The sequence below is a fragment of the Mesitornis unicolor genome, unplaced genomic scaffold (assembly GCF_000695765.1).
Source record: "Mesitornis unicolor isolate BGI_N332 unplaced genomic scaffold, ASM69576v1 scaffold1381, whole genome shotgun sequence".
NCBI lineage: Eukaryota > Metazoa > Chordata > Aves > Mesitornithiformes > Mesitornithidae > Mesitornis > Mesitornis unicolor.
This window is the reverse complement of record NW_010165575.1, coordinates 55023-82106: the sequence shown is the minus strand read 5'-3', so window position 1 is coordinate 82106 and position 27084 is coordinate 55023. Positions and strand designations below refer to the sequence as shown.

The window sequence follows — 27084 nt, the reverse complement described above, 5'->3', positions numbered from 1 at the left end:
CCTGCTGAAGTTTGCACATGTTGGGTCCCAGCAGCAATGTCGCAGGAAACTCCCGGCACACAAGTCAGACTTCTTCAGATGTTCATTGCCAGGTTGATGAACTAATATCAGAAGAAAGATCAACTTTATAATAAATTATTCCAGGCCCTTCTCCTTCCCCCTCCCTTTCCCCAAATGTAAGAGAGAAGTTCAAAAGCAGTGCCTTGCTCTGAATTGAGCCCACACAGGGAAGAGGAAACCTAAGTAAGTTTGCTTACTGGGCTTTTATGTCCTGTCACTAAGAAGAGCATTTTTATCTGTGCTTGGAGGGAAGGAGGCAGAGCTCTCCAAGCACTAGATGCTGATAATAGCAGTGAGTTTCCTTGCATCCCAGCAGTGCGCCTGAGCTCCTATGTTTGTTGTGCCAGGGAATCCATTTTGCCTTGCCCCAGAAGCTTTGGGTTAGTGTAAAATGAGAAACAGTCCATGTGTGCAACAGAGAGTCAAAGAGAGCACAAGAAAATAAGAAGCCTGCGCTGAGCAGAGTGAGAAGCAAATGATGGACATGCACAGGAGAGGGTGGTGTAAACTCCTGGGGGATTCAGAGAGAGTGAAAGATCCCCTTGTCCTCATCTGCTGCTTCCCCTTCCCCTCATTGAGAGCTGACACCAGAGGAAGGAAAAAGCAGAGAATCTAGAAAGGAGGATAGGAAGCTGTCAATATACCATGGGGCAAGGAAGGAAGGAAATAGCATGGAGGAGAAGCAATCAATGCATATGCTGTAAAATCACAGCCCTGCTGAAACCTATGGCAGATGCCCCCTGTACTCTCATGGACATGGATGTCACCTGAAGTGTCATGCAGAAATACTCGGGTTCTTACAAGTGGACAAAGCTCTAGAGAAACACTATCATTTTGTCAGTGTTTATGAAGCTGTGCTCATACCTCACTTATATTCAGGTTAATGAACTCCTTGTTTTTCACACTCAGTGCCTGGAACACTCCTGAAATGAAAAACAGGACACTGGCACTATAAATAAACCTCATTCATATTCATACATGAGCTCCCCATCCCACAGCAATGGGTGGCCCTGCCAAGGAGAGGGAGGTCCTGGCGCAAAGATGCATTGCTTAGGATTGCTTGGTTGTGGTAGCTGCTCTGACAAAATGAAGGCCCTGCAGGAGGAAAAGTCTTCCTGACTTAAGGCCTTTGTGCAAGTCTTACTTCAGGGCTTGACTGGAAGAGGGTGTATTGGATGTGCTAAGCAATCGGATTTGGATGATACTCCAAAATGAAGCCAAGCAATTTGCATTTCTTTATATGCATTATTTAACTTTTCTCTCTCAGTTTAATACTTCTATTGCCACAGATCAAACCAGAAAGTAAAGAGAAGAGCAAAATTAAAAAATATCACTCAAGAAAGTTGATTTTGCTTTTCATAGAGTAAGCTGAGTTTGTTTTGAGTTTGGAGCAACACTAATGGTCATTTCAGCATTTATCCAGCTATTTTACCTCTCTGTACTACTTCTGCTCTGGAATAAGAGAGACCTTCTACATGAATGAACCGAGACTTAGGGTACCTCGATCTACAGGGAACCGTATCTTCAGCCAAAAGTCAACAAGTTATGTAAAAGGTACAGGAGATACCTGCCCAAGGGCAAACCAATTATCTCTTTGTATGAGGCACAAGCAATATTTGAACCTTGAACTTCTGTGATCCCAAATTAAGCTCATGGTTGAGCCACAAGAAAGGCTAGAACATGGGCTTCACATGTCTTCTATGTCACTGTGGAGTTTATGAAGCAGGCTCTAACCCACACAGGGTAATTTTCCATTAGCAGCAGAACATTTTTCACTTTACAGGAGAAAAGCAATCCTAAAAGCAAATGCTAAACACAGCTCCTTTCTGTTAGCCGTGTATACACTTGATCTCAAATATTGTGCGATATCCTCAACAACCTCTGAAAGTGGAAGAGTTTTTTTCCAAAGGGGAATAAATTCCAGAGGAAGAAGATACTCACGACTCGCATTCTCTAAGCGAATTAAGCAGTTCAGAAAATCGTCAAATTCAATCTGGAAATGTTCGTCAGAGTACCGGAGGACTATCAGTTGCAGCAGGTAGTTATTGAGCTGGTATCCTTCCCAAAACATACACACAAAGGCAAAGTGAGCAAGCTCGTAGACCAGGGAGGAATCTGCAGATCTCCACTAACTAATAATGAAAACCAGTTAATGGGAGGATACTCTGTGGCACACATCCATACAGAAAGCGATCTGACCACTAAGTTTTTCAGGCTTGCAATGAATAACAAACTCTGACGAAGAAATTCTGCAGTCACCGCAGTTTCTAGTCCATGCGCTTTTTGATGTATGAAGGATCATTCTGTCTCCTAGAAATTTGGAGGAATTTCTGCAAAATTAGGTGCTTTAATTAAAATAATTTTTGATGAAATACATATGCACTGACTGCTCTTCATAACAAACAGCTTACTCACTGCTCCTCCAACCCTTGAGTGGAGATGGACTCTGAAGTGGTTTGTTTCGGGTCTAACCCTGCACTTGTGCAGTCCTGTTGAGTTTAACGGCGCTCAATAAAAATGTAAATATTGCTCTGATCTTCTTTTGGCTTTAGACCTTTGCTCTGTTCAGGAGCACTTGGCTTGCATAATTGGTTGCAGCCCTCTTAGCCCACAGTCAATCTGCCTGACGGATTTCCCAGATAAAATGCTGTGCTTGTCTTACCTGCAGCTTGAAGAGCACTGCGAAGCTCATAGGAGGACATGGAGCCAGATTTATCAAAGTCAAATTGAAGAAAGATATTCTGTTTTGAAAGAAGCACATGGAAAATTTAGTATTTGCATATGAAAGGGAACGCAGATATGGCATAGAAAGGGAAGGTGTTTATATCTAACAGCGTAGCATAAGCATTTAATAAAGGTGACGAGACTTTGGTCTAGATCCAGCCTAATTCTGTAACTGAGGAGCAAATCTGGGTCCCAATTCTCTTCGTCATCTGAATAGGTTGCTGTGAAACTTAAACAAGCACTGCCAAACCCAAGCATTCAAAAATAATGAATTGCTCTTCATAAAAATTTCCATGATTTTTTAAAAAGTTATTTTATCTGTTCTTTGTCTTTTAACTGCTGCATTCTCTTAATCTCTTTTTATGTTTTTCTCTATAATTCTGAAGGCTAGAGACAAATTATTTAACATGAAGTTATGATTGTCACTTACTCATTTGCTTCTAGGTATAAAAGATGAAAACAGCCACATTCATGGTACAATCAAGACAACCGTTACAAATGGTTTGGATTTTTACCTAAATATTAAATAATTATTAAACTGGAGTTAAATTCCATCCTTGTAACGAGATAATAAATACGACTCTCCCTTGGAATATGAGTTATTTAGACCTGTCATCACATTCAGCTTAAAATTTTCCAGCAAATATACATGTAAATCTTCCTATAGGATACAAAGATTTCTCAAGCCCCCTTGTTAAGAAACAATGTGTCCTCTGTAAAAAGAGATGTGGCATTAGTACAGAAAAAGTGTTTGCCATTTCTGATGGGCTAGACAAGAAGCAGAGGACTGCATATTTTGAATGCTTGAGTGAAGCATGAGTTCAGAAGAAGCTATTAATGACCATGAGGAAACAATTATGATGTCTTTCTTTGAATATTCAGTCTGTGGCCTGATTCTGCAGGCCTCCTTATTCTTACTGCTATATACAGTGGCAGGGAAATGTGTTTCAAATTAGAATCAGCACTATCCCAGACTTCAGTACAGTTGACTCCTGAGAGATCAATAATGGAAATGTAGTGATTTAGGAAGCGATTGCTTCCTACAAGTCATGAATCATCACTTTCTTCTTCCAGCAGCAATGGAAACTCCTTAAGTTTCATTTTGATTGGCTTGCTTGTTAGTGCCCGTTGCATTCTTTATCTCAAACGTAGTCATTGTGTTTACAGAAATCTCTGTTATTTCCAGAAAACCATTATGGTTTAACATCATGGAAAGCTAAGAATGTCTTTGGATGTCCAAAACAAGCCCCTGTACTTGTAAAACATTTGTTTTGAGTTAAAATTTGTGGCTTCTAAACACTGTCTCCATTCTTGTCTGTGCATACATAATAAACTATGCAGGAAATAGCTAATGAAATGGAGAAACAAATACAACGAATAAAGTCACCTACTATCCATTTCTTCATTTTTTCCCAGAAAACTTTGAACTCACTAAATTCCAGTTTCCCATTGCCACTGGTCTGGAAATTTGGATTAAGGAAAACTATTTGTTACATGAAGGTCCAAATTCTATCTGAATTTATCAATGATGTTCCTTTAAGCAGAAAAAGTTAAGTTGCCTGGAAAACCTATAGTGCTGAAACCAACACTGGGATTTCTCATGAGGTGCAGCTCAAGCAGTTACAGTCATGGCTGTGATACTTGGGGAACGTTATGTGATATAAAAACACAGCTGAGCAATGCAAGCTCCACAGGAGAAAGAAAGACAGATTGTTCTAAGGCAAGAGCAGCTTTGGATGTAAATGGGATATAAATGATTCAGAGAATTAAATTACCTGATTAAAACAAATTGCTACTGCACTCAAAGGAGTTAGTCAACCAATGTGCTATTCAGTGTTTTTACCTAGAGACTAGGCTGTGCTGCAATGGCTTAACCAAAAATTAATGGGAGTTGTGGGGTGAAGCTAGCAAAATCCAGTTTTTACGGTTTGAAAAAAATGTCTGTACAGCAGTTCTGAAAAGCAGCTATTAGATCTGCCCAGCCTTTCCTCTGCCTGAAGAGTGAGCGTCTTAATACTTACTTTAATGAGTTAATGATGTCGCCCAAGCACAGCTCAGTTGCAGGATGGACACTTACTATGAAATGCTCAATAAGGAATGGCTCCATTTCCCTTCCCCTTTCCAACTTACTTGCCAAGACAAAGCCCTTGCTCAGATGGACACTAGCTCAGTGAGCATTCACAGAGCTCAAGACGTGCTAAGTGGGGTCTAGCTAATGCCTGCTGTTATTCGAGCACCTACACTGGTGACATTATTGAGTGCACCCACAAATCCAAGGACGTTATCACTCCTGCAAAAAGTCTGTCTTTTTACCCCACCAGGTTCTTCTTCCTGGGGTCATGTACAACTTTGCCCCCGCTTCACACCACCGCATGGTGACTGCGGCCAGGCAATTTGGTGGCATATGACACGGAGGGGACTCTGCCAGCATTGACTCAGGTTTACATTCATGTCATTTTGCTCCCCCCTTGTTCTCCAAATACCACATTCAGAGTGGGGGTTGTGTCTGTGTTCCTTGTGCTTTCAAAGCAGAGGAAGAGATGTTTCCTCATTTATTCAAAACTATGCAGAGATTTGCTTGGAAGCATTGCAAATAATGGAAACTATTTAGTTATATCCTAAATGGCAAACCTAGGACTGCTGCCACGCTCCTGGGTCAAGTGCAGACCCTGGCTCTGTCCCAGTACCATGTAAGGATGAGATGTGAACATGGACCAGCTCCCTACAGAAGCTTGGTTTTTAAGGGAGGAAATTTAGGACTGTTTCCCTGTTTCTCATTGCATATACACGGTGACTGATCTGCACTGAATTTTAACATTATGGACATAGCTTTAACAGGATAAAGTTTTGTCTGTTTTGGTTTTCTGTTAGACATGTTTGAAAGGATGTTATCTCTGTCATAGACTGGAGTAACAAAAGCTAAAGATAAGAATTTCTCATCTGAACAAGCAAGACACTAACCAAATGTTAGATACTTGCCTTGTTGGGACTGTATCTGTTTTGTCTCATGCGTAACACAATTGTCTATCAGAAAAGCACACTGCAAAAATCCAGCTCTACCTGAGGAGAAGCCGCGCTAAGCAAACTCAACAGGCACCAGAACATTGCAAAGGACAAATCTGGTGGGCGAGTACCAGGGCTGTGATTCATCTCACCTAATGTCTGAGCAGTCATTTAGCATCCCTCACAGTTAGGCACATCCAGAACAAGCATAATTACACCTTCCTTTTCACTATGTACGAAGGAAGTCTACAAAGCTAGCTTAGATGTAGACACACCACAATTGTCTAAATTTGGACAGACAACTGTTGCCCACATGTCTGCTCCCTGAAGTTCCAGGATCCAGCTGAAAGACTGGATTCTCCAGCTTTTAGTTTGGTCATCAAAAAAACCCACAGCTTTGATATCAGTAATACTGCTGATCCTTAATTTCTGACCCATTACTTGGATGCACAACTCTCTCTGGTGAATTTAACCCTCCAGAGAACAGACTTTTCTTGGGTTATCTCTTCTAGGCCTTTTTCAAACAAACCACAGCTTGAAAAATGCACTGTTCTATATGGAAGTAATTTGAGATTTACTTTTAAAAGTGCTCAGCATTAAAGCGTTTGCCTCTAAGTCAGCAGCAGAAAATGGTTTCTCTTGAAGCTCCTAACCTTAAATTTCTAAAATAAAAATCAGCATAAAACTTTCACATATTTTTTCTTATTTGGGTAGTGTTCTGCCATGACGTTACCATATCTGTCTCTGATATCCATGACATGTTATGCTATGGACAATTAGATTCAGTATTCATTTAGCCTCATAAGCACTTATTCAAAAGGATACATCCATAAGAGAAATGATATTTCGGCATGAAATGAGACTTAAGTTCTTGAATTTGATGTTCTTTGCTGAAAAAAAGGACAATAATAAGTAAGAAGTCATTGGGCAAACCTGCCTTTTACGAACTGAAAGCAGAAAGTAGGATTTCATAAGCAGAGGTAGCTGGCTGTTTAGTCATCATTGTGGGAGGACCTGTAGACTGGAAGATGAAGGCAAGCCTGACTATAGAGAAGTCACAGTCCAGACAGAAGAGGTATTTACTGAAGACATGAAATACTTGTTTTGTAAATCAGGAGGTGAGGTTCAGGGAACAAGAGCTTCCCTGCTGTACAAAAGGCCTGCAGCAGGGTCATGAACTATGTCCAGGTGTTACAAGTCCCAGCCCAGTGGCTGTCTCTCCACGGCAGAGCAGCAGTGCACTGGAGAGCTGGCCTTACTGAGCTGATATGGATCACCCTGGAGGCAGGGCAAGCTTGTAGAGAGATCAGATGTTTTCCTGGCTCTGCCCCCACTGGCTGGAGGATGCCAGGCAGGAGTCTTAACACAGCTTTTATTTTTCTGTCTGTAAGTGACTTCAATAGTAGCTTCTATAAAGTTCTTTATAGCCCTTAACTTAGAGGCTATCAGCACTTACTTTTCTTTAATACAGCGTTCAGAACATATTCGAGTTCTTCTGCAGATATCTCCATGTCCTAAAGTAAAAAAAAAAATAGAAAAAGCAGCATCTGTTACTTGAATGTTTCTATAATCAGACATACCAAAAACCACAGAAAACACTAACATCACCCATCTGTACTTTACTGTAACTCAGGAAAAGAGAACCATAAAAAACCCAATAAAAGGGCTGGCAAAGCACAGGAGTGCTGCTGTGCATAAGGCTCTCTGAAGGAGTTGTCAAGTGGGAACGGTTCATTCAAAGAAAAATAAACTGCAGCTGGACACTGAACCTGGTAGGCTCCTCAGAGCTTGAGTTCTAGCTTTGACTGTCCAGCTTGCTCACCAGGGAGCGCATCCTTCTCCATCTAGACATAAGGCATGGTGACATCTGGTGCCCAAACAACACACTACAACTGACCATCATCCAAAACACGTCATTTTCGTTTCACTTGGCTCTGAGTGGGAGCAAGAAGCGTCTCCCCTCTTTCTACATCTTGTTATGACCCAGAAGGGTTTTGCTCTCACCTCTCCTGAAATCTGCTCAAACACTGCACGGAACTGCTTTTCTTCTTCAGTTTCTTGTGGGCTTGGGGTTGGGTTTGGAGGCTGCAACATCAACCACACAAGTCTTTGTAAGAATTGTAAAACACAACATTTCTCCTGTACACAGTCCCTTTGTGCATCAGAGGACTGGAGTACATCTTAAAATAAGGGCACACATCCTCCTGAACATTGCTAGACCTGAGGCCTCCCAGCCATCTAGCTGCCTGAGGGGAGTCTCACCCCCTCATTTCCTTTGTCGGGGCGATTGCATAGTGTGCCATTGCCTTGGCTATGTCAAAAACACAAGCACCTATCCTGGAAAACATCTCTCCTCTTATCCCACGCCTGCACCGCTCTGCTTTCCCAGTCCTTGAACAACCACAACTCTACTGAGCTCTTTTCAGAGACATCATCCAGGGACCTCTTGCCCTTCTTGAGAGCACCAGCCAGAGGTGGCTGCTCTGTAGCACATTACCCAGCTCCATCCAGAGTGGCCCTGGTGACACTGCTTGGCCATTTTCAATTTTTTTGGCTATATATAAATACATATGTTCTTCATTTTCTTCTACTCCAGTTTGGATGCAGTTCCTTATACTGGGAGAGGTGAACAGATCTACTTTGCTACTGAACATGGCCCTGAGATCCCAGAAATGGAGATGCACTTGTTAGGTGGTCTTGGAGGAGAGTTTTACTTAAGAGGGGCACATGAGATCTTGGCTTAGGTTGTTTCCATGGCAAGGCACAGCACAATTAATGGCTTCTTTGCAGGGACACACTTAAACAGGAGCTGACTCAGACTCAGCTGCAGTCAGTGCTCAGCAGGCAGACCAGCCCATTCAGAAACAGAAAGAACTTAGTCTTTTCAGTAGGCACACGTATGTCTCAAGCATTCCCTCTCAAGCCCTATGAATATTGATAAGTAAAATAAAGATATTTGCATGCAAAATCATAGAATCATAGAATGGTTTGGGTTGGAAGGGACCTTAAATATCATCTAGGCCAAAAATGAATGTAGACCTGTGAACATTCTCTTGCCTCTTATTTTTTCATAATAAATAAAAATTTAAAAGATGTGAATGGCTGTGTGTCTTCCTGGTGCTAACGGGTGTGTTTTCAGCACACACATGGTGGCTGATACCAATCTCTGGTTCTGCTGGCACCATCTGCCTTGAAGCGGGTGCAGAAGCATAACAATTATGATTTTAATTGTTACAGCTCTTTCACCATATTCAGCAGAACTGTTTCAGTCACATACTCAAAGCTGGCAATTGTGTAACATTCCTGTGAAATGAATGTGTTTTAGCCAAAGCCAGTAAAAGCAGTGTGTGCTGGCTTCTGCTGAGCTATTCTCTTGCTATTTTAACTCTGTAGACTTACCTCAGGAAGATCAATGGCAATGTTTTCATCTAGATTCCTGGAGAAAACAAAACCTTATTCAGTATCTGAAGATATTCAACATCTGCTTGGGGTGGAAGCTTGCTTGTTACATTTTCTGGTGGTGAATGATGAAACTGCATTTTTTTACTGAACAGGTTAAGTTTAGATAAAATACTGTTTAAATTTTGGTGTAAGCCCTTAAGACAGATTTTAAGCAGGACTCAGGGAGGGCACAGCTGTGCATGCTCTCTGCTAAATAATTAATCTCATTCTTTATTCATTGTGCACATACTTTTTCCTCAATACCCTTTTTTAAGATAAAATTGCTGTTTGGACAAATTTTGGGAAGAAACAAACAGGAAACAAACACTGCTGCATTCACAGATTCTCAAACAGTATCATACAGCTGGCAACTCTTCCTTGTCACGCTTCCAGCAGATTCACCACGGCAAGCCCTATGCACCCACCTCCTAAACTCCTCTCCAAAAAAAAGGTCAGGTTTAGCAAAAATAGTCAAATACAAAAAAAAAACCATCAGGAGCCTTCCATGCCAGGGCTCTGCTATAGGGCTGGGTGCTCAACAGCCAGAGTCTCCCCAGCAGTCACTGGCCCCACAGACAGGTGAGCTCCAGAGGGCCCGGGACTTGCTGCTGACTTACTCAGTGATGGCCTTCTTTTCAGAGAAAATCCTCAGGCAGAAATCTGCCTCCTGGTGTGGCTCAAATGTGGTCGGAACAAGGATGTAATCACCTGGTGGCAGCTTGAACCGGTTGGATACTTCCCTTAAATTAATGTAGGTTTTGCTCCTGGCCTTGGAGGGCTGGTACCTGAAGAAGTCTTTGCTCAAGTGTCCACTTCTGCCGGGGCTCTAGGAGGGGAAACAAAGGCAGCACTGCACTGGCTGCAGTGTGTTGGGGGACATCCTTGCCTTTTTCCCAGCCCAGAGCCAAACTCTGCCTGGCAGAAGCCTCTCCTCTAGCTGTGACCCTGACTCCCATCCCTTCACCCAGGTGCTTGCAGCAACCTAGCTCCCCCCTTATGGCAAAGACCTGTTACTGGTGGCCCTTTCCCACCCAGAAGGCTGTCCAAGAGGACTCTGGGACACTGTCTTCTTGCTTAAACATTCCTTGCCATTAAATATGACCATCCCAGGCAGGGTGTCACAGAGCAGTGACAACAGACTTTCCAATCCAAATCTAACTGAGGGACAAGCACTCCTGTGTGCTCAAGTTTTTCATAAGAAGCAACACCCCCTCTCCAGGATCCAGGCAGGGAACAACAGAGTCATGGGGCTGAGGAGTCTATCCTGGGAATCCATGGCCCCTTAGGGACTCCAAAATCCTCCTCTGAAAGGACTCTATCCCAGCTGCATCAAAATTCTTTGTGGGGCTTGATGTAACTGAGAAGATTATTTTAAGAGCAAGGGCCCTAAAAATACATTATGACTGGCAAGGGTACAAACCCAGAGAAAGATGCTAATACTGATAGTGTGGCTACTGCTCTGCAAAAGCAATAGAGTACCTCATAAATAGAGTAACCAATGGTTAGCATTTCAGCGCCAAGCTTCTTGAGTTTACGGCGATCCTTCTGCATCAGCGCTACTATGAATGTGCAGTCATCTTCTCCATCATCTTTCTCTGTCAAATGTAGCTTGATTTGTGGATTTGTCCAGAAAGTCTCTGCCAATGTAAAGAACACCAGAGAGAGTTTCTTGACTCAAAATAATAATACCACCACTACTACTACTAGAAAAAGAAAGAAGACAAAAAGGACAATTAAGCTGAGGTTTATGCTCAAATTTAGTTTTTCCATTAGCTGTCATGCTTCTTTCCACTAAGCTCTGCAGAATATTAGCCAAATCCCAAAGTCCTTCATGGAACTAGATGTAGAAAAAATTTTAAGCCTGATATTTTATTAAGTTTTCATGGTTTAAATAAAGTCATAAGATGGGATTTTATTAAAAGTACATAGCTACAATGATCCCATAGTGCTGGTCCCAATCTGGAGTAACACAGCTCAGATCCATGGTGCTACTTCAGAGCCACATAAACACGCTGGGTGAGCTGGATTTTTGTCTCATTTTACACTTACTGCTGCAGTTTAAGTGACTTATTTGGAGCTAGTCCTGCTCATGCAAATGTAAATGAAAGGCAAATCAGATCCAAAGAACTTGAGAGCAAAGAAAGCAGCTCTTTTACCACAAAGTCTCAAGTGGAACCATATGAACATTTGTCTCTTTGGCTGGCTCCTGCTAGCCAAGACTCAGCTGGCCTGGCCTGCACCCACAGTTCTGGCTATGGGGTAACAGAAGAGGTGGCTGTGGGTGGCTAAAGACTTCAGTGCCTGCTTCTCATTTTCAAAGCAGTATCTATTTACCTAGAAAATTTCTACATCCTCCTGCGGTAGATCCCCGGACCCAGCTCCCATGGTGGACGGTCACCTCCCACTTGTGGGCAGTGCTGTCTTCCAGGGCATCTGGAGTCAGGTTGCAGATCTCAACTTTATCAAAATGCACCTTGAAGTCTTCAAATTTCATCCTGAGTGAAAGACATGGGAAGAAACATGCAGTCATTCACTTCAGTGAAGGACGCCCAGCATAAGTACTTATTCTCCAGAGTCCCAAGGACAGATCACCAGTTCATGTGGATCTGAATAGTTTCAGTGACCATGGAGATATGCTGATGTACAGCAGAGGAGAAGCTAGCTCTCACTCACTGTGGTGTAAAACACAAGCAACCTTATTGTCTGGGTCTGATTGTGACATGTCTTTATTTTTACTATAACTCTGTTGATTATTTTCAGTTACAGTTGAGTATAAGAAGAAAAGCAACACTGGCACAAAACCTACAGTAGAAAGAGTTATTTCGCCAAATCCATCCTGGCCTTAATGGCTGCATCCATATTGCCAAAGAGCTAACCAAAACATGGCAGGCATCTGTGCAGGAGTTAAGTCTGCCTACAAATCAGCTGTGTATTCAATGCCAACTGCATGACAGCACTACAAGGGACACGTGGTGACAGATTACCCAAGCCATGGTATGATCAGTCTGTATGCAATGCAGTTAAAGTCACATTTGGGTCTTTGCTATGGTGCCTAGGCTCAAGCTGCTCACCCTCTCTTCCTTTATGGGTGCCTGGGACCTTGCCCTAGTTAAAATGTACACCAAACATGAGAGAGAAAAAGTGTGTTTGGGCTTGAGTAGTGGCTCCAACCTGCCCTTGGCATAGACACTGCTGCTGCTACTGTGTCGCATGGATTGCACTACACATATTTTATACCCAAGATGGACACATAATACATGGCCATGGGAAGGAGGAAGCAAACACCACAATATGGATGTTTCTGAGCTGCTAGGCTGTGCTGGTTGAAACTAGCCTGCTCAGCATGCCAAGAAGCAGATAAGCTATGTGATTTTATCTAGCAATTAAAAGGGCAAAAAGATATCAACAGCCTTGCTGGCCAAAGAGCCTGGCATTCAGGACTGAGTGAACAGCCAAGAGAAGGGACAGCCAGAGCCAGGCACCATAGAGCATGGTGCACAGCCCTGAGCAAAAGGAGCAGAGCAGGAAAGCTGTCTGAGAGACCCCAGCTTGCATGGTGGGCACTGCAAGAACAGGAGGCCTATATGCTCTCAAGGTAGCCTTGTTAGGCTGAACTTCTGGCTGTAAAAAGGGACAAGTATTAGGCCTTCCTGAGGGCAATTTAGCATCCAGATGTGTCCTCTGCTCTGAATCACTATCTGTAAGAGCCCATCTCTCCATGGACTGTAGAAATAGCATACAGAAATTGTTCTCCTACCTAACACAAACTTCAGTAACTATCCTTTTCCACCGGTGACTGATGCCTAACAACAAAATGGAGTAGCAGGAGAGCAAAAGCTCTCTAAGACAGCATGTTTATCTGTGGCAGTGGCAGGTAGGACACAGCTAGCCCTGCGTATAGCTCACCAAACCCAGCTAGCTCCATTTTTCTGCTGCATAAGAAATAGATATCTGCAGTGATCTTAATTTACACTTGCTATGGGGCCATTTTACAACTTGTTTTTAGCGTGGGAAGAAACAGCAGGTTTCCTGAGCTCTGTCCTCTTTCTTGTTGGCTATTCCCCTGTGTTGCTAGACCTAGGCACTGCTAATTCTAACCTCAGTGTTTAATACACAAGACCAGAAGCAGCATAGCCAAATTTGTCTCTAAGTGGCTCAGTTTCCTGGCCAGACTATGCCATCCTGGGCTCTTTGGAAATGTGCTGCAAAGAAGATGAAGAAGTTGCACTTTGTAGATTGGATTTGTCTCCTAAGAGGTAAAACAACAGTTCTGACTGCTCTAGGGCTCTCCTGGATTTGTACCGGTGAAGGGAAGAGAAGACTCTGACCCTCTGATTTTAGGAGGGATGGGACAAGGGTGAGTGAGAAGCTGATTTTGTAGCTAACAGAAATTATGTACAAAGAGGTCATTGACTGTAAAACTCACTAGTAAGTCTACTGCAGTAGAAACCAGTTGTGGTCAACAAGAAGAGCCCCATTCCACCTTATATTACTTGCTAAGCCCAAAGACAGTGCATGTCATGGAGAACAAGTTTTGATCACTTGAGGACCTAATTACTTCGCTAATGACTATTTCTAGCAGCAGGGTTTAAAGCACCTCATAAAGATTACCCTGGCTTTCCAGGGAGGCAAGCCGAATCACCACCAGGAGGGATAAATAGAACAGCTGAAGGTCCTCAGCTGAAGCGGGAACAGAGCTCATTCATCAACTCAGCTAAACTGCATCAGCAAGAACCACAGTAGGAGCAAACTGAAAGCTGAAAAGAAGCAGCTACATCCATCTCTTTCCTTATCTAACCATTTTAATGATGACTTTAGGGATATATCACCTTATTGCTCATGCAGAGTCTTTATGTGAAGCCTGATGGGGAAACCATCAAGGTGTGGCTTAGACTGGGCAAAAAGGCAAACACTCCTTAGAGAAATACACAGAAGTCAAAAGATATTAGGGAAAATAAGTCTGATGGACTGGGTAGAGGGTTTAGCTGGTATCAAACTTGCCTGACTGGTTTTGGAAGCATTTCTTATCTTCTACATATGATTTTTGTCCACTTAACCCCTTCAGTGGAAATTTCAGTCCCAACGGCTTTTGTTTCTTCTCTGAATGGCTGAGATGCTCCATGAGGAAGGCCAACATTTGTTTGAATATGCTCAATTTTAATTGGCCTTCCAGGGACCAATTTTCATTCACCCTATAAGCTCCAGCTGTAGCCAGGTCAAAAACAGACACAAAAAAAACTCCACAAAAGCTTTTTGGAAAAACTCTCAATGCTCTACTGCATTTTCAATGTCCATGGGAAAATAACTCGAAGTATCCTATGTAAAAATAGTTAAGTAATGAATCAGCCACTGGATCTACTTCCCTCCAGAGCTAGCAAAGTTTGGGATAAATAATTTAATGTGAATTAGTGTGCTGCATTGTCCATTTTAAATCACTTTTCAGGCCTGAAGTTGAACTTTGGTTTAACTTGCAGGAAAAATCTGGAATAGCCTCACTGCATACCTCTCTAGATTTACCTCTGTGTCAAAGAGATGAGCATTTGGCCCTAGAAAATGTGATCAGACACATTGTCAGTAGTGCACAGCATGGTTGATATGGGGGGGGAATCATGTGCAAGTCAGCCATCTGCTCTGTCTGAAATCGTGAATTTGGCATGAAGAACACTTCACACTTCTAAAGCACCACATTTTTTTCATTTAATTACATCTTTTCTTAAAAATTTCCATAATTTCACACATATCTTGGTGTTCTTTTACATTCTGTAATAAGTAGCATTGCTCCTCAGGACTCCCTTCCCTTCCAGTGCATGCCTAGCATCAACCCTGAAGGCATTTCTTAGGTGACAGAGCACAGTACAATGCTTCCTTCTGTAGAGCCTGCCTTTGTTCACAGGAAGGATTTAAAGGGTGTTACATTCATGGGAGACACACAATATTTGAAATATGCTAATGCCATTAACTAAGCTGACTTTTAAAATGCTTTTTGTTATTAGAAGAGACACAGGAACACACAAAACACACAGAAAACCAAGTGAACATTCTACCTGCCCTCTCCTAGGCATAAACTCAGCATTTCCTCACACAGAGACATCTTCCTTATTGTTTGTTTTTACCACTTGCACCTTGATTTCTGACTAAAGCCACACACTTTAAAAACATGTGGCTTACCAGAACTCTCCATCATCCAGTGCTGCCTGAGATAGGCGTCTCTGCTCCGATGGGCTGACTGAACGCCACTCTGGAGAACTGCAAGAAAACAGAACCAACCTTTACTAAGACTATGTAGCAATTAATATGTAATAATTAATTTTTCCTGGCTCAGAACAACTGGCTGGACACAGAAGTAGGCTGTTCTTCCAGGTGTGTTTTATGTGAGCAGCTCACTCAAACACAGATGTATTTAAGAGTTTTCCTAAATCCTGCTGTCACTCATGGTCTCAGAGACCCAATTAATGGAGCTGGAAGCAGGACCAGGCCAAAGATCCCAAAGCTGCTCGAGGATGGTCCTGCGTGAGTTATTGCCTGCACTCAGAGCTGGGACTTCTGTCAGGTGTTGGGGTTGGGTATAATAGGGCTATTGGTAAACCTCAAGATTTTGGAAAGTCACACTCTTTAAATCTGTTTTCCATCTGTAGCACCATCCCCTCTTTTATGTTTGTCAGTAATTTGGAGCCAGATGTTTCTTTCAGATTGAGTCAATGGGAACTGAATAGGCTTCTTCCCCTGTACAGAGAGATTTGCTGCAGTAAGTGGGGTTCCAGGTAAAGTCTTTCCCTTCTTTTCATTCACCCCTGCAACTCCAGTTGTAGCAGGTCAAAACCAAACAAAAACCTGTTAAAGTTTTTTGGAAAAACTGAGAATTCCCTAATACATTTCCAACCAGAATAAAAAGGAAGTACCAGGCACCTTGTGTTGAGGTTTTTAATTTCAGCAACCACTGTGAAATGCTAATACAAATTCCTGTATTTACCTGAGAGCCCTTCTGCATCTTGAGTTCCAGAAGACCTCCCCAGTGCAGAATCAGAGCTCTGCTTTGCAGAGACAGCCTTTTTCAATAAAGAACATGAATTGCCAGATGCCTGTTCTGATCTTAACCTGGGGCTTTTTTGAGATTTAATCACTCATTATATATGCCAATTATCCATATTTTCCTTTTTCAAGATAACAAAAGATCAGAGCTGATGTGGAAATGTTTCATTTATTTCTAAGTCATGTTAAGGACAGGGACAGTCAAAGTAGTCCTACAGATGACTACATATCTCAGCAATTTTAAAGGGCCAGGCAGATTATGGCTCCTCTCCTCTACATCTGTGTGAATAAAAAAACTTTGTAGAATAAAGTGAAACAAAAATGATGCCATGCATAGGTGCAAAAAAATATTGAAAAGTGTATGTTGGGGAGGAATGTAGTGTTGTTTTTAATATAATTTATTAATTCCTTTCTTCTGTGTTATTTGTACTTTGTTTACCTTTCATAGTAAAAACAGACTGGTTTTCAGACCAGTCTTCTTGTGGTTCTGAGTCCTTCCACAACTTTGATGGGCACCACATGGAGAGGGTCTCATTTAATGGTCATATATAACCTGTAAGGTTCCTGTTCATTCCTGACATGTTTAGAAACCCAGAACAGTAAATGAAACTAGAAACTCATAAGCTACTTAGAGGGAGTAATACAATATCAGTTTCCAGCTTGTCTGCAAGCTCGTCTGCTACAGGTATTACAGCAACAGGCTTTCAAAAAATAAACAAAAAATCCACTCCAAACGTATAATTTTTCCAGTCAGGAGTGTCTTAAAATGAACATATCCCACTGACATTAATGCATGATTTTTGCTAATGCTAGCTTTTGGGGACTAAACAACCTTGACAGTGTCCCCATAACTGTTCAGCTTTGAAAACACTGAGGGTGACGTGTTAGTGTGGCAGTAATACTGCCTGTTATGCATGTACAGACTCTTGATTTAGTTTTCTATGGAATATTTCGGGCTGCAGAAAGCTAGCTGTGGAGCAGCAGCTGGGATTTGGCCTTTGTGAGGCCAGCACATATGGGACAGCGCACGCACTTGTCACTCCAAGAGCCGTTCCACTCAACCTGTCCCCAGGGGTTCCTTATCCTTATGAGCTGCACTTGCCGGCCTCGATAGCTCACCTGGGGAAGAAGGAAATAGAGAATATACCAAGTGTCAGTAGCTAGGGAGCAGAACTTCTCCCATCCGCAGAAGCTGGTCGAACTGGTGTAACACCTAGGCAGAAGGAACAGGCTCCTACAGGAGATGTGGGAGGGAAAGATGGATGGGAATTCAGATAGCTCCTCCAGGATAACTCCCCTAGGATGTCACCTGAGATGAGAGGACACTCCTTTATCTTTTTCCCAGGTCTCTCTTTGCCCAATATTTCTGCACATACCTCATCGATGCCAGTCACGGAGTAAGCATGGCCCTTTATGAGGCCAAAGCGGGTTTTAGCTTCTGACTCGGCAACACTGCTGATCTGAAATATGGGAAAAACACATGTGAAGCTCCCTTTTCAGAGTGAGGACAAAAGTGATGCCACCTCCTCCCTTCCAGGCATCAGGTGGGAGCTCAGTGGCTATCCAGCACTATGAACAGGGAGCTTGTCTGTCTGCTCGGTGCAGACAGTGATGGTGCAGCGGTGCCCTTTGAGGAAACAATTTATTTTTTTAGCATTGTTTACTCAGAGGGAAAATAAGGTGATTCCTGGCTGAAATACCTTCTCTGCCCCTGTGATTTTATGTCAACATAATCTACCTTTTTTTGGATCTCAGTCTTAACTCCCATTCAAATTCTGTTTATGTTAGCTAAGGGATGGGAATATGTACTCTTAGACTGAGATCAGGTGTTGATACGGTCTCATTTCTTGTAAAAAGATATTGATGAAGCAGTGATGACAGTGAAGTAACAACCAGCTGAGTAACACACTCTCTCTCTATAGTTCTACAAATATTTAATTAGTCTTTACAAGAAGGAAAGCTTTATCAGGAGAGAAAGGGAAACGCAAATTAGAAAACACTGAACCACAAAGTTCAGGGCACAGTCTTGAGTAAAAGGCAGAGCTTGTGGAAAAGCCCTGCTTTCAGTCAGGCACACAATGGGTTTGAGACAACAGGTCTCTCTCAGCCCCAGCCAAATGTTCAACAATGAGGCTCGTGGGCAGAGGGCAAATGAAAGCCTCTCTCCTTCTTCCCCCAACTTGGGCACTTTCTTTGGCTTTGTTATAAGTGCCCAAAAGGGAAATGAAACATTTTGTGCTTGGTGGGATTTTTCATTTGCTCTGAAACCTTTTTCTCCAGGTGCTCATCCTGGTGGACAAACCTGGCATACTCCTGTTTCTGAACTGCCTTTCCTGCAGAGCACGGTCAGCAAGGAACAGCAACGGGGCTTTCATTCTTGCTGCTGAGCAGCTCAGGCATTTTTCACCAGAGAGCTGAGGACTCATGGATGTTTCCTTTTACCCTGGGTCTGACACACTGGCACAGCAGTACAAGTAACCTATGCAGGTGCTACCCACCAGCAACCTTTTCTCTGGGAAAGCTGGAAGTTTTAGTTTCTGGAGGGATAAACCTTACATATCCTAAGCCCCAGCCCCTGTTTACAAATACACTGATGCAGAGAAATGTCTTGAGTCCTCCAAGTCCCCACAGATGTTCTTACAGAATCCAGGACCAAAAAAGCCCTTAACTTTGTTGTCTCTGGAACCAGAAAGTCCTCAAAAAGCTATGGGCAATTCTAATCCTAAGTGCCCAAATAAGTCAGGGAATAAAGTTCACTCTCACCAAGGACTCATACTCATGTCATTATTGCCTTAAATACAGTGATCATCATCTATTGAAAAGTGATGAATCCTTTTCTTTTAAACAGCTGTACTAAAGACTACATTAAAATTACATATCTATCAGTTCATAGCTATTATTTGCAGAGTAAAGTGCATATCCATCTACTTGTCATTAATTTAATCAGTCTTTAAAAAGTAGATTTTTTAAATTCAGAAACAACAGAACTAAACTGAGGCATTCAGATCCCATTTCTTACTTACATCAGTAGAGCAGCCCACCATTGAGCATCTTTTCAGAGCTTTTTCTAGGATTTCATATAAATTGTCAGGAGCCTTTTTAACCTCATACATCTCTCCTACGCCCCCAGTGAAATCCTCCATGGCTTCTATTGTACTGCCTCCTTTCAGAGCCTCGTAGCTGCCATTCAGCCTGGAAAACAAATGCTGACCATGAGACATGCTTTCAAAACTTTGAAGATACACACGTTTGAGAACTTTCTCACGCGGGCGTAAAATTGCAGCAACAGCACTAAAGTCAAAAGAAACGTCCCAGAATGCACCCACGATATATGGGAGGAGTATTGGAGTCATCCTATTTTCCTTGTTAATTGCAGTTTTAATTTGTTCATTTCTCCATATCCTTAAAGCCTGGGGCTTTTTCTTTATTTAGTGCCAGTTGTCAGGTTGGCAAGGACTGAATATCACTGTGTCTCAGTGGCTTGCTACCTGCCAAATAATTTAAAAATACAGAGTTAGCCAGAACCATCATCTGAAGTCTCAGCAGAGACACAAATGGCAGGAATCAGGATTTGCTCCAACTCTATTGCTATCAGCTAGCATTGTATCTAATGATATGCTTTAAGCTAGACCAGCTCACAGGAGAGAGATGTAACGTTGTTAGAACAGGGCAGCAGCAAATGCAAAAAACTCCACCACCACCACCACCACCAAACAATACTGGATAGAAGCTGTCCACTTGAGTTGTGAATAATGTATGTACAAATAGCAAATTATGTATGCACAGCATGACTTACTTGGCATAGGCTTTCTCTAGTAAGGCACTCCAAAATTCGTTGTGTTCAGCTGAGTGCAGGAAAACCAACCGGTCTTTGAAGGTGGGTAATCGGTCATCAATCACGACATCAAGCCACTCGTTGTGCTGCCAAAACTACTTAGAAAGGATGGGGTATGAGTTTGCTGACAGCATGTAATTTCCTGAGCGTAGGACTCTGGTGTCCCAGCACCCCAATTGTAAGTCAGTGACAATCATAGGCTTGATAAGAAGTCATATGTAAATGATCCATTCCCACTCTACCATGCTAGGCTGCTCTGAAGGAAAAGTACTCTATCTTTAGGAAAGACTAAGACTAAAAGTGTAGAGCTGTACCAAGCTGTACTTGTCTGGATAATGTCATTCATGTAGCTACACAAGTGGTCACCACATGATTCAAGACACCTTTAAGACACATCTGTATTGCAGATCTCAGTCCATTTCCTTTAAGATGAGGATCCTATAAGATCCTAAGCGAGGTCTGTGTGCCCAGGAAAATATGAAATTATTTCTAAAGCCATATATCACAGAGCAGAAGTGGCTATGTATGTGCCTGTGGGAGGCTCACATAGCCCTCTAGGTTGTTTCTCAAAACACAAACAACAGTGTAAGCTCAGCAACTCAGCAATCCCTGTTTTTAAAATGTCTCCTCTGCAATAACTGGCAACCCCACTGCAAAATAGAGTAGGCATGTAATGACAGAAATGTGTCTATGCTGTGCCAGATGTTCATCTTACCTGAAAATGAAATATTCCAGCATAATCTGGCCCAAAAGTTTGATCCAGTGGCACCACTCTTGCTAGTGTTTTTTCATTCAGTGTGAGAGAAGCTATGGCTGCTAATAGCCAGCAGTCACCTGTGAATTGAGAAAGGGACAAAAGAAACCACCTCATTTTCTTTCCTTCAAGAGGAGAAGAAGGTGATGTAGGGGCCAGAGGAGATGTTATGGCAGTTCTCTGCCATCTCTCTTGAAATCCAAAAGACAGCCCATGCGTCCCCAGGAAGTGCATCTCTGCCTGGCCAGGGCAGACTGTGCTGCAGTTTGAAGAGGCTGGGGGACAAAAGGCTCCCTGGGCTCACAGCACCCTCATGTGGGAATCCTTCCCTGACCTTGAATCCCACTGTACCAGAATGGTCCCTTGCACAGATAGGAGGGTGCTACCAAAGAGGTGGCTGTGGGCAAGGTGAGCATGGGCGGTACCTCCAGTTTCACTGTTCCCACCAGTTCAGGAGGAACCACATCCCCTTGCTTGATGCTCCTTATGGGGTGTAGGCATGAATGCGTCCACCCAGGGAAAATCACTCACCAAGATCCCCTTGGCAAATGTCAGTTCTTGTGGCTCCTCCAAGGATAAACTTGGGGTCTTTGACAATGTCCTGGGAGAGTGGCAGAGAGACACAGAAATAACTTAGAATGTGTCAGGAAAATATCACCCAAATGAGCCCAAATGTGCTGCACAGTGTGTGCAACATCAGCTATGTTACCCTGCAGCAGTGTAGCCACCACAAAAAATTAGGTGGGGAATCTTTGCTAATTAGTTATAATGTAGAGCAATTAAAGAATCAACTACCCTCATTTTTTCATAATTAGTTGGCTGCTAATGAAAGACTGGCATTCTTTACTCAGCTGTAGGCAACTGTTAAAATATCATAGCACATCCTTGTCCAGAATCTCAATGTTAGGATAGAAACCTGGCTACCCTTTTTGTTTTCTTTTGGTTTGTTTTGGTTGGGTTCCCCCCCCCCCCCCCCCCCAATGGCTGGAGAAACTAAAATTGGCAATTTACCTTTAAATGCACAATTAAGCCCTTTATTTATCTGCAGGTAATACCTGGTACATACAGTGTCTGTCAACCATAAGGTCATTTCCTCCTCTAATAAGCAAACAACAAAGGTAGACTCCAGCCTTGTTTGTTTTACTGAGTTAGTTCTTAGGAGGGGCTAACGCTACCCACCCTTGTGTGCACAGAGGGACTGGTGCTCATGGTGGCATTAAAGCAATTCTCATACATTCATCTGACTGTTTTAGTTCAATTACTAGCACCACTGCCAGGTAGAAAAATTACAGTGGTAAAATAATAAATGTCACAGAAATCCCTCTCTTTTCTCCCCTTTCCCATGAACTGCAAATAAAACTTGATTGAACGGAGTAGAAAAGGGAGGAGGAGGGTATCTAATATATTACTAGAGAAATATGCCTGTAGTTAATCAGTCTAGCCTGATATGTTATTGCAGACCCTATGGCATGATCAAACCATTCTGCCTAAGCAGCAGAAGCTTGCAAAAACACCAAAGGAAAGAAAAAGGGGGAGAGGGGAGGGAACTAGAAGAACACATTCAGTCATTTAACCCCTGCATTTGCCTAGAAGGAAACTGAGTTGCTTTTAGCTCATATCACTGCATTTTGTGAAGCCATCAGGGCAGGATATTGGTGGCTTTGTTCAGTTTTCTGCACACGTTGCTGAAGCATCTGCTGAGGGCCACGGCTGCAGCCAGGATACTTTCCCCAGTGAAGCAGCACTGCTCCTGCAGAGGCAATATTCGGGAGGAAGCTGGTTTGCATATTTTTTGTTTGTTTGCCTTTGCAGGAGAGGAAGTGGTGGCCAGGTCCTGCCGCAGACACCCAGGTACCCTGGGGAGGAGACACCACAGTGTGTGGGGCAAAGGGAAATCAAACAGCAGCAGCTCCTTACCTGACCCGCCTGCTTGTTAAATACACCCAGTCCTGCTGGGACTGAACGTAAACAATGACAAACACAGCTCATTGCCTTTAAACATAAATATAATAATGGCTGATAAAGTAGCTGAGCTTTAGTAATGTGCCTTGTTTTAGCATCATTGCTCCTGGGGAACATAATTCTCGTGGCAACAACTGTATTTTGCTGTTACCAAGAAACTCCATGTGTTAGCAAGGGACAAGATAAAAAAACCTTTCCACTGATGTCTGAATATTAGATTCATGGCTCACTGCTTGTTACACAGCTCTACAACCAATATGGAAAAATATTTTCAATCTCCTGTGTCTAAAGCAAACAAAACTAATTTTTAAATATCAATAAAAAGGAATTGACAGGATCTTTACTGGATCTGTGCCACATTCTCTGCTACACAAAAGAAAACCACACTCTACAGTTTCTGAGTGGATGTTGCAAAAAAAATATTAAAGAGGCTTTCAGACTGGATGGTATAACGACGTGTATCAGGGCTTTCAGCATGTTAGAGAACAAAACCCAGACCTGGGTCTTGCAGTCACACAGAGCATACAGTAATTCAAGGATTTGCCTGCACAATGGTATTGCCTAAAAGTAGGGACATGCAATGAGCAATCCTCACAGAGATGAAACAAGGTGATCCATGACTCTCCCGATGCTACATCAAAGCTGTGTTTCTTTTGACTCCAAGGAAAACAAACTGCATCCTCAGCGCCTCTGTCTCACATTGGTATGGGGGGTACATGGAGACCTAAGAAAGGCTGAGGGTGAGGCTGTTTAGGTGTCCTTATTTCTGTGATTACATTTCTCTGGCTGGTTCCAGCATACAGTATCTGTCATACAGGTTGCCAGTGGCTGTTCATATTAGGAGAATTTCCTTCTTACTTCCTTCTGTAGACCATAGACTCATTTGGCATTTGTAAAATACATTTGTATTTCCTTTTTTGTTTTTGTTGTTGAGAAGAGAGGAAAGGGAGGGGAAAGGGAGGGGAGAGGGAGGGGAGAGGGAGAGGGAGGGGAAGGGAGGGGAGGAGCAAAATACAATGAGAAAAGGGTTTTCAGACTATTCTAAAATTCTGCTAAGGTACATTTTCAAAGGTTTAGTTTGTAATGAAAAGGGATTGTGAAACAAAATCGCTAAATACCTTTCTGAATCTTAGAGCATTTAAAATTTATGCAGAAAGCAAGATATTCATCAGGAGCAGATCCATGTAGCTCACTGACTGCAGTGTGAGATTTACAGATTAGGGCTAGGTAAGGGTCTTTTTCATGTTGTGTACAAGAGTGTATACTTGTACACAAAATAATGAGAAAGCCTTCTCTACTCTCATTACTAAAGATTAAACTCTAACAGGGTGTAAATCTGAAGACTAACTTTATTTGGCCCTGCAATTACCCACATGCATTCTGCTACACTTCATCCAGCCTACCACAAAATACTGGTAGGAGAGGCAGCAAAAACCAGTCACTGTGAAAAGCCATTTAAGCACAGATACCCTGCAGAGAGGACGTGCTCCTGTGCTCATCCTTGTCGGCACCACAGCTTTCCCAGCTGAGCCGCGGCAAGTAACCTGCCACATGCTCCAGGCCTGTGTCCCACTTGCAAAGTAAAATGTGTCAACTCAAAATGGTGTTACAAGTGCCTCTATTCTGCTGCTGTTCAGGATGGATAATAGAAATGAAACTGATTTAACTTAAATGCTGAAGAGCCAGAGAAGAACATAACTAAAACCTCATATTCACACAGTCCCACAGCCTCACAGCTCCCCGGCACAGCTCCCTGTGCCACTCACAAAAGTTCACCTTTTTGCATGGTGGGAATTGGAGTGTAAAGGCAGATCCTGTTTCAGGTAACTTACTCATCCTGGAAATGTTTCCAGTTCAATGTACAAAGATGCTGAACAAGAGAGCGACAACTACAACAGACAGACCGTTCTCTGCTGTCCCAGAGCACCACGCATAAGGGCACACAAGGTCTCAGGTGCTCCTGGTTACATTTTACAGTGAAGTTTAACTCTTGTGAAGCCTCAACTGGAAAAAAATCCCAAACTAGCGCCTAATGGCTAGCCAAAGGAAAACTGTTCTTTCTGATTTGTTGTCACAAGCACTTGCATTTTTGATGCCCCACAGCACTCCAGAGCCACCACACCAAAAGCATCTCACCCCACAGCTCCATCCTCTGCCTGGGGCCAGCCCCACAGCACACCTGAGTTTTGGGGCACAAACAGGCAAGGCAGGCAGCAGTAGCTGCAGGGACTGCACTTACCATGTGTAGGGATCTCTTATTTTTTCATAGCTGAAACTTGTCCAGAAGTAATAGCTTTAATTCTGTTCTGCATCACATTAACTGATACAGAGTCATTTGAACACCTATCATTGTGGATTAAGTTAAGCCAAAATTTAAACCCATCCTTAAGGCTATTTTGCTTTTTCTCCTCTTGTGCTATCACACAACTAAAAGAGAAGCTTTCAGACTATGAAGAAAAAGAGAATAAACGTCAGTCATTAGCAAAGAAATGAAATGTAGCCACAAATTTTCTGTGACTATTAGTCACAGAGTTAAGTGGGGAGAAGAAACCTTGAGTGATGTTGGTTTTGTGATCTGAGAGCATATGACTAGTGAAGCTTCAGGCTCGCACTGTGTTATTAATGATTGTTACGCAAGATGCATTAAGAGATACTCATCAAGCCCTTGGCTACTGCTGAATGGCTCAGTAATCATGGCATGCTTTTGTAATCTCTCAGTGTTTCATGATGGAAGCCAGCAAGTAAGTATATGAATCTTAAATTCTAAAAGGCCTGCATTTTTAAAGTTTATCCTTAATTATGAATCTCCTACGTTAATGACATTTGATTTTTACATAGTTAGAACATCATAATGTGTTTTACCCTTAATTCCTTGCATGTCCTCTTATTTTCATCTTAACATTGCTTTTGTTTGGCAATAGTGTAAGAGACAAGACTGTTTACAAGTTGTTTATGCATGTACATAAATATACATGCAAAAAAAGTGTGGCTATAAAAGGAACTACGTCTGAAAAATGGGGTGAAGCCTTCCAGCCCTCTCATCCCATGGCTTGAGCTCTTTGTAAGTGACATCCTGATCCCATCCTGCTGAGGTGGGAAGGGGTTTCCCCCTCCTACTTTGTCTGCATGACTCTCTGAATACGCCACCCATTTGGTGCAATCCCAAAGCACAGCAACACCTGACTTAATTGTCAGGATGAAAAGAGAGAAGGGAACAGCATACTCACCCCAGGCCTCTTCCAGATAAAGGGAACAGGTGGTTTTTCACTGAAGAAAAGAGAGGAGTTGCAGGCAGGGAAGTCAAGGTCCTCAAAGAGGACCCTCCTGCGCAGGCACTCCTGCTTCAGCTCCTCATAGGTCTTCCCTGAGCTGTGGGTGGCACGGGCAGCCCCAGGCAGCACGGGCAGCCTTGATTTTGAGTCCTGGTACAGGTAGGGCATGGCTCCCCGCTGCCTGCTGGAGAGAGACCCCAGGAAGCCAAGGCTTAGCAGGCAGTAGGAAAAAAGCAGAGAACAGGAGGAAAAAGAAGAGGGAGCAAAAATACCTCTAGTGCCTTGTGAAGGAAAAAGGGGGAGGAAAGGAACGTGCTGTGGGGAGGCTGGTGGTGTCTTCCAGCCCTTCACTGTCACCAGTCCTTGAACTGCAGAGCGAGACCGACCTCCCAGCTGTTCCAAACAGGAGCAGAGACGAACACCCTGAAAGCAAACAGGGAAGGAAAGCGGCCAGCCCTGGCCACACCGGGAGCGGGAGTGGCCAGGTGGTGCCCTGTCATCCCCCGAGGCTGAGCTACTGCACCCGTCCGGCGGGGAAGGGCGTGTGTGGGACCTGGCACTTCGAGGTACGCAGCACCCAGCCGGAGCCCTCCATCATGTGGTGGTAAGCCCTGGGAGAGGAACCAGAGCCACACATTAGGGTGTGACCACTGTTTCTCACAGGTGGGAGAGCAGCCTGGAGCAGCCGGTGGCAGGGCTGTCTCAGAGGGCAGGTGTTGTCCCCATCAGATGACATGCAACAGAGACAGCAAGGCCAAGAGGTAGCCACGGCCAGGGCCACTCTGCCAGTGGGGTTTCGGCCGCAGGGCAAGGGCTGGGTGTGCGCAGGAGGGCTGGCTCCAGGTTTAGGGTGGTGGTAGCTAGTGTGGAGGGCTTGGAGCAGGATGTGTGCTGAACAGCAGGGAAAACCTAGGGTAAGTGTCAGAAAATGTTACCCTGAGGTGGGATTTTAGTGGACTCTGCATTCAAGGGGTTCTGTTTGCACTGTAACACAGGATTTTAAA

General features: G+C 43.2%; 1 protein-coding gene across 2 annotated transcripts; it reads right to left on the bottom strand.

Annotated features, from left to right (window-relative positions):
• Positions 1-74: 74 nt before the first annotated feature.
• Positions 75-26249, bottom strand: CAPN9 (calpain 9). Of its 2 annotated transcripts, XM_010194659.1 has the most exons (20): positions 26036-26249; positions 21378-21447; positions 20808-20926; positions 20054-20187; positions 19281-19449; positions 17634-17717; positions 17291-17376; positions 15397-15474; positions 11563-11723; positions 10708-10865; positions 9846-10054; positions 9187-9223; positions 7792-7872; positions 7244-7301; positions 6613-6677; positions 4176-4244; positions 2723-2801; positions 2002-2118; positions 925-983; positions 75-101 (listed from the first exon to the last, which is right to left on the bottom strand). In XM_010194659.1, the coding sequence occupies exons 1-20, from the start codon at positions 26246-26248 to the stop codon at positions 75-77; spliced, it is 2073 nt and encodes a 690-aa protein (XP_010192961.1). In that variant the 5' UTR covers position 26249. The 2 variants fall into 2 exon arrangements, with proteins under 2 accessions (XP_010192961.1, XP_010192962.1); XM_010194660.1 differs by lacking the exon at positions 15397-15474.
• Positions 26250-27084: the final 835 nt, after the last annotated feature.

Coding starts and splice junctions, on each gene's coding strand:
- CAPN9 (XM_010194659.1), bottom strand. CDS start 26,248: ATGCCCTACCTGTACCAGGACTCAAAATCAAGGCTGCCCGTGCTGCCT. Junction 10,866..11,562: donor AGGATGTAGAAATTTTCTAG/GTAAATAGATAC, acceptor TTACATTGGCAG/AGACTTTCTGGACAAATCCA. Junction 7,873..9,186: donor TTGCCATTGATCTTCCTGAG/GTAAGTCTACAG, acceptor TTGATGTTGCAG/CCTCCAAACCCAACCCCAAG.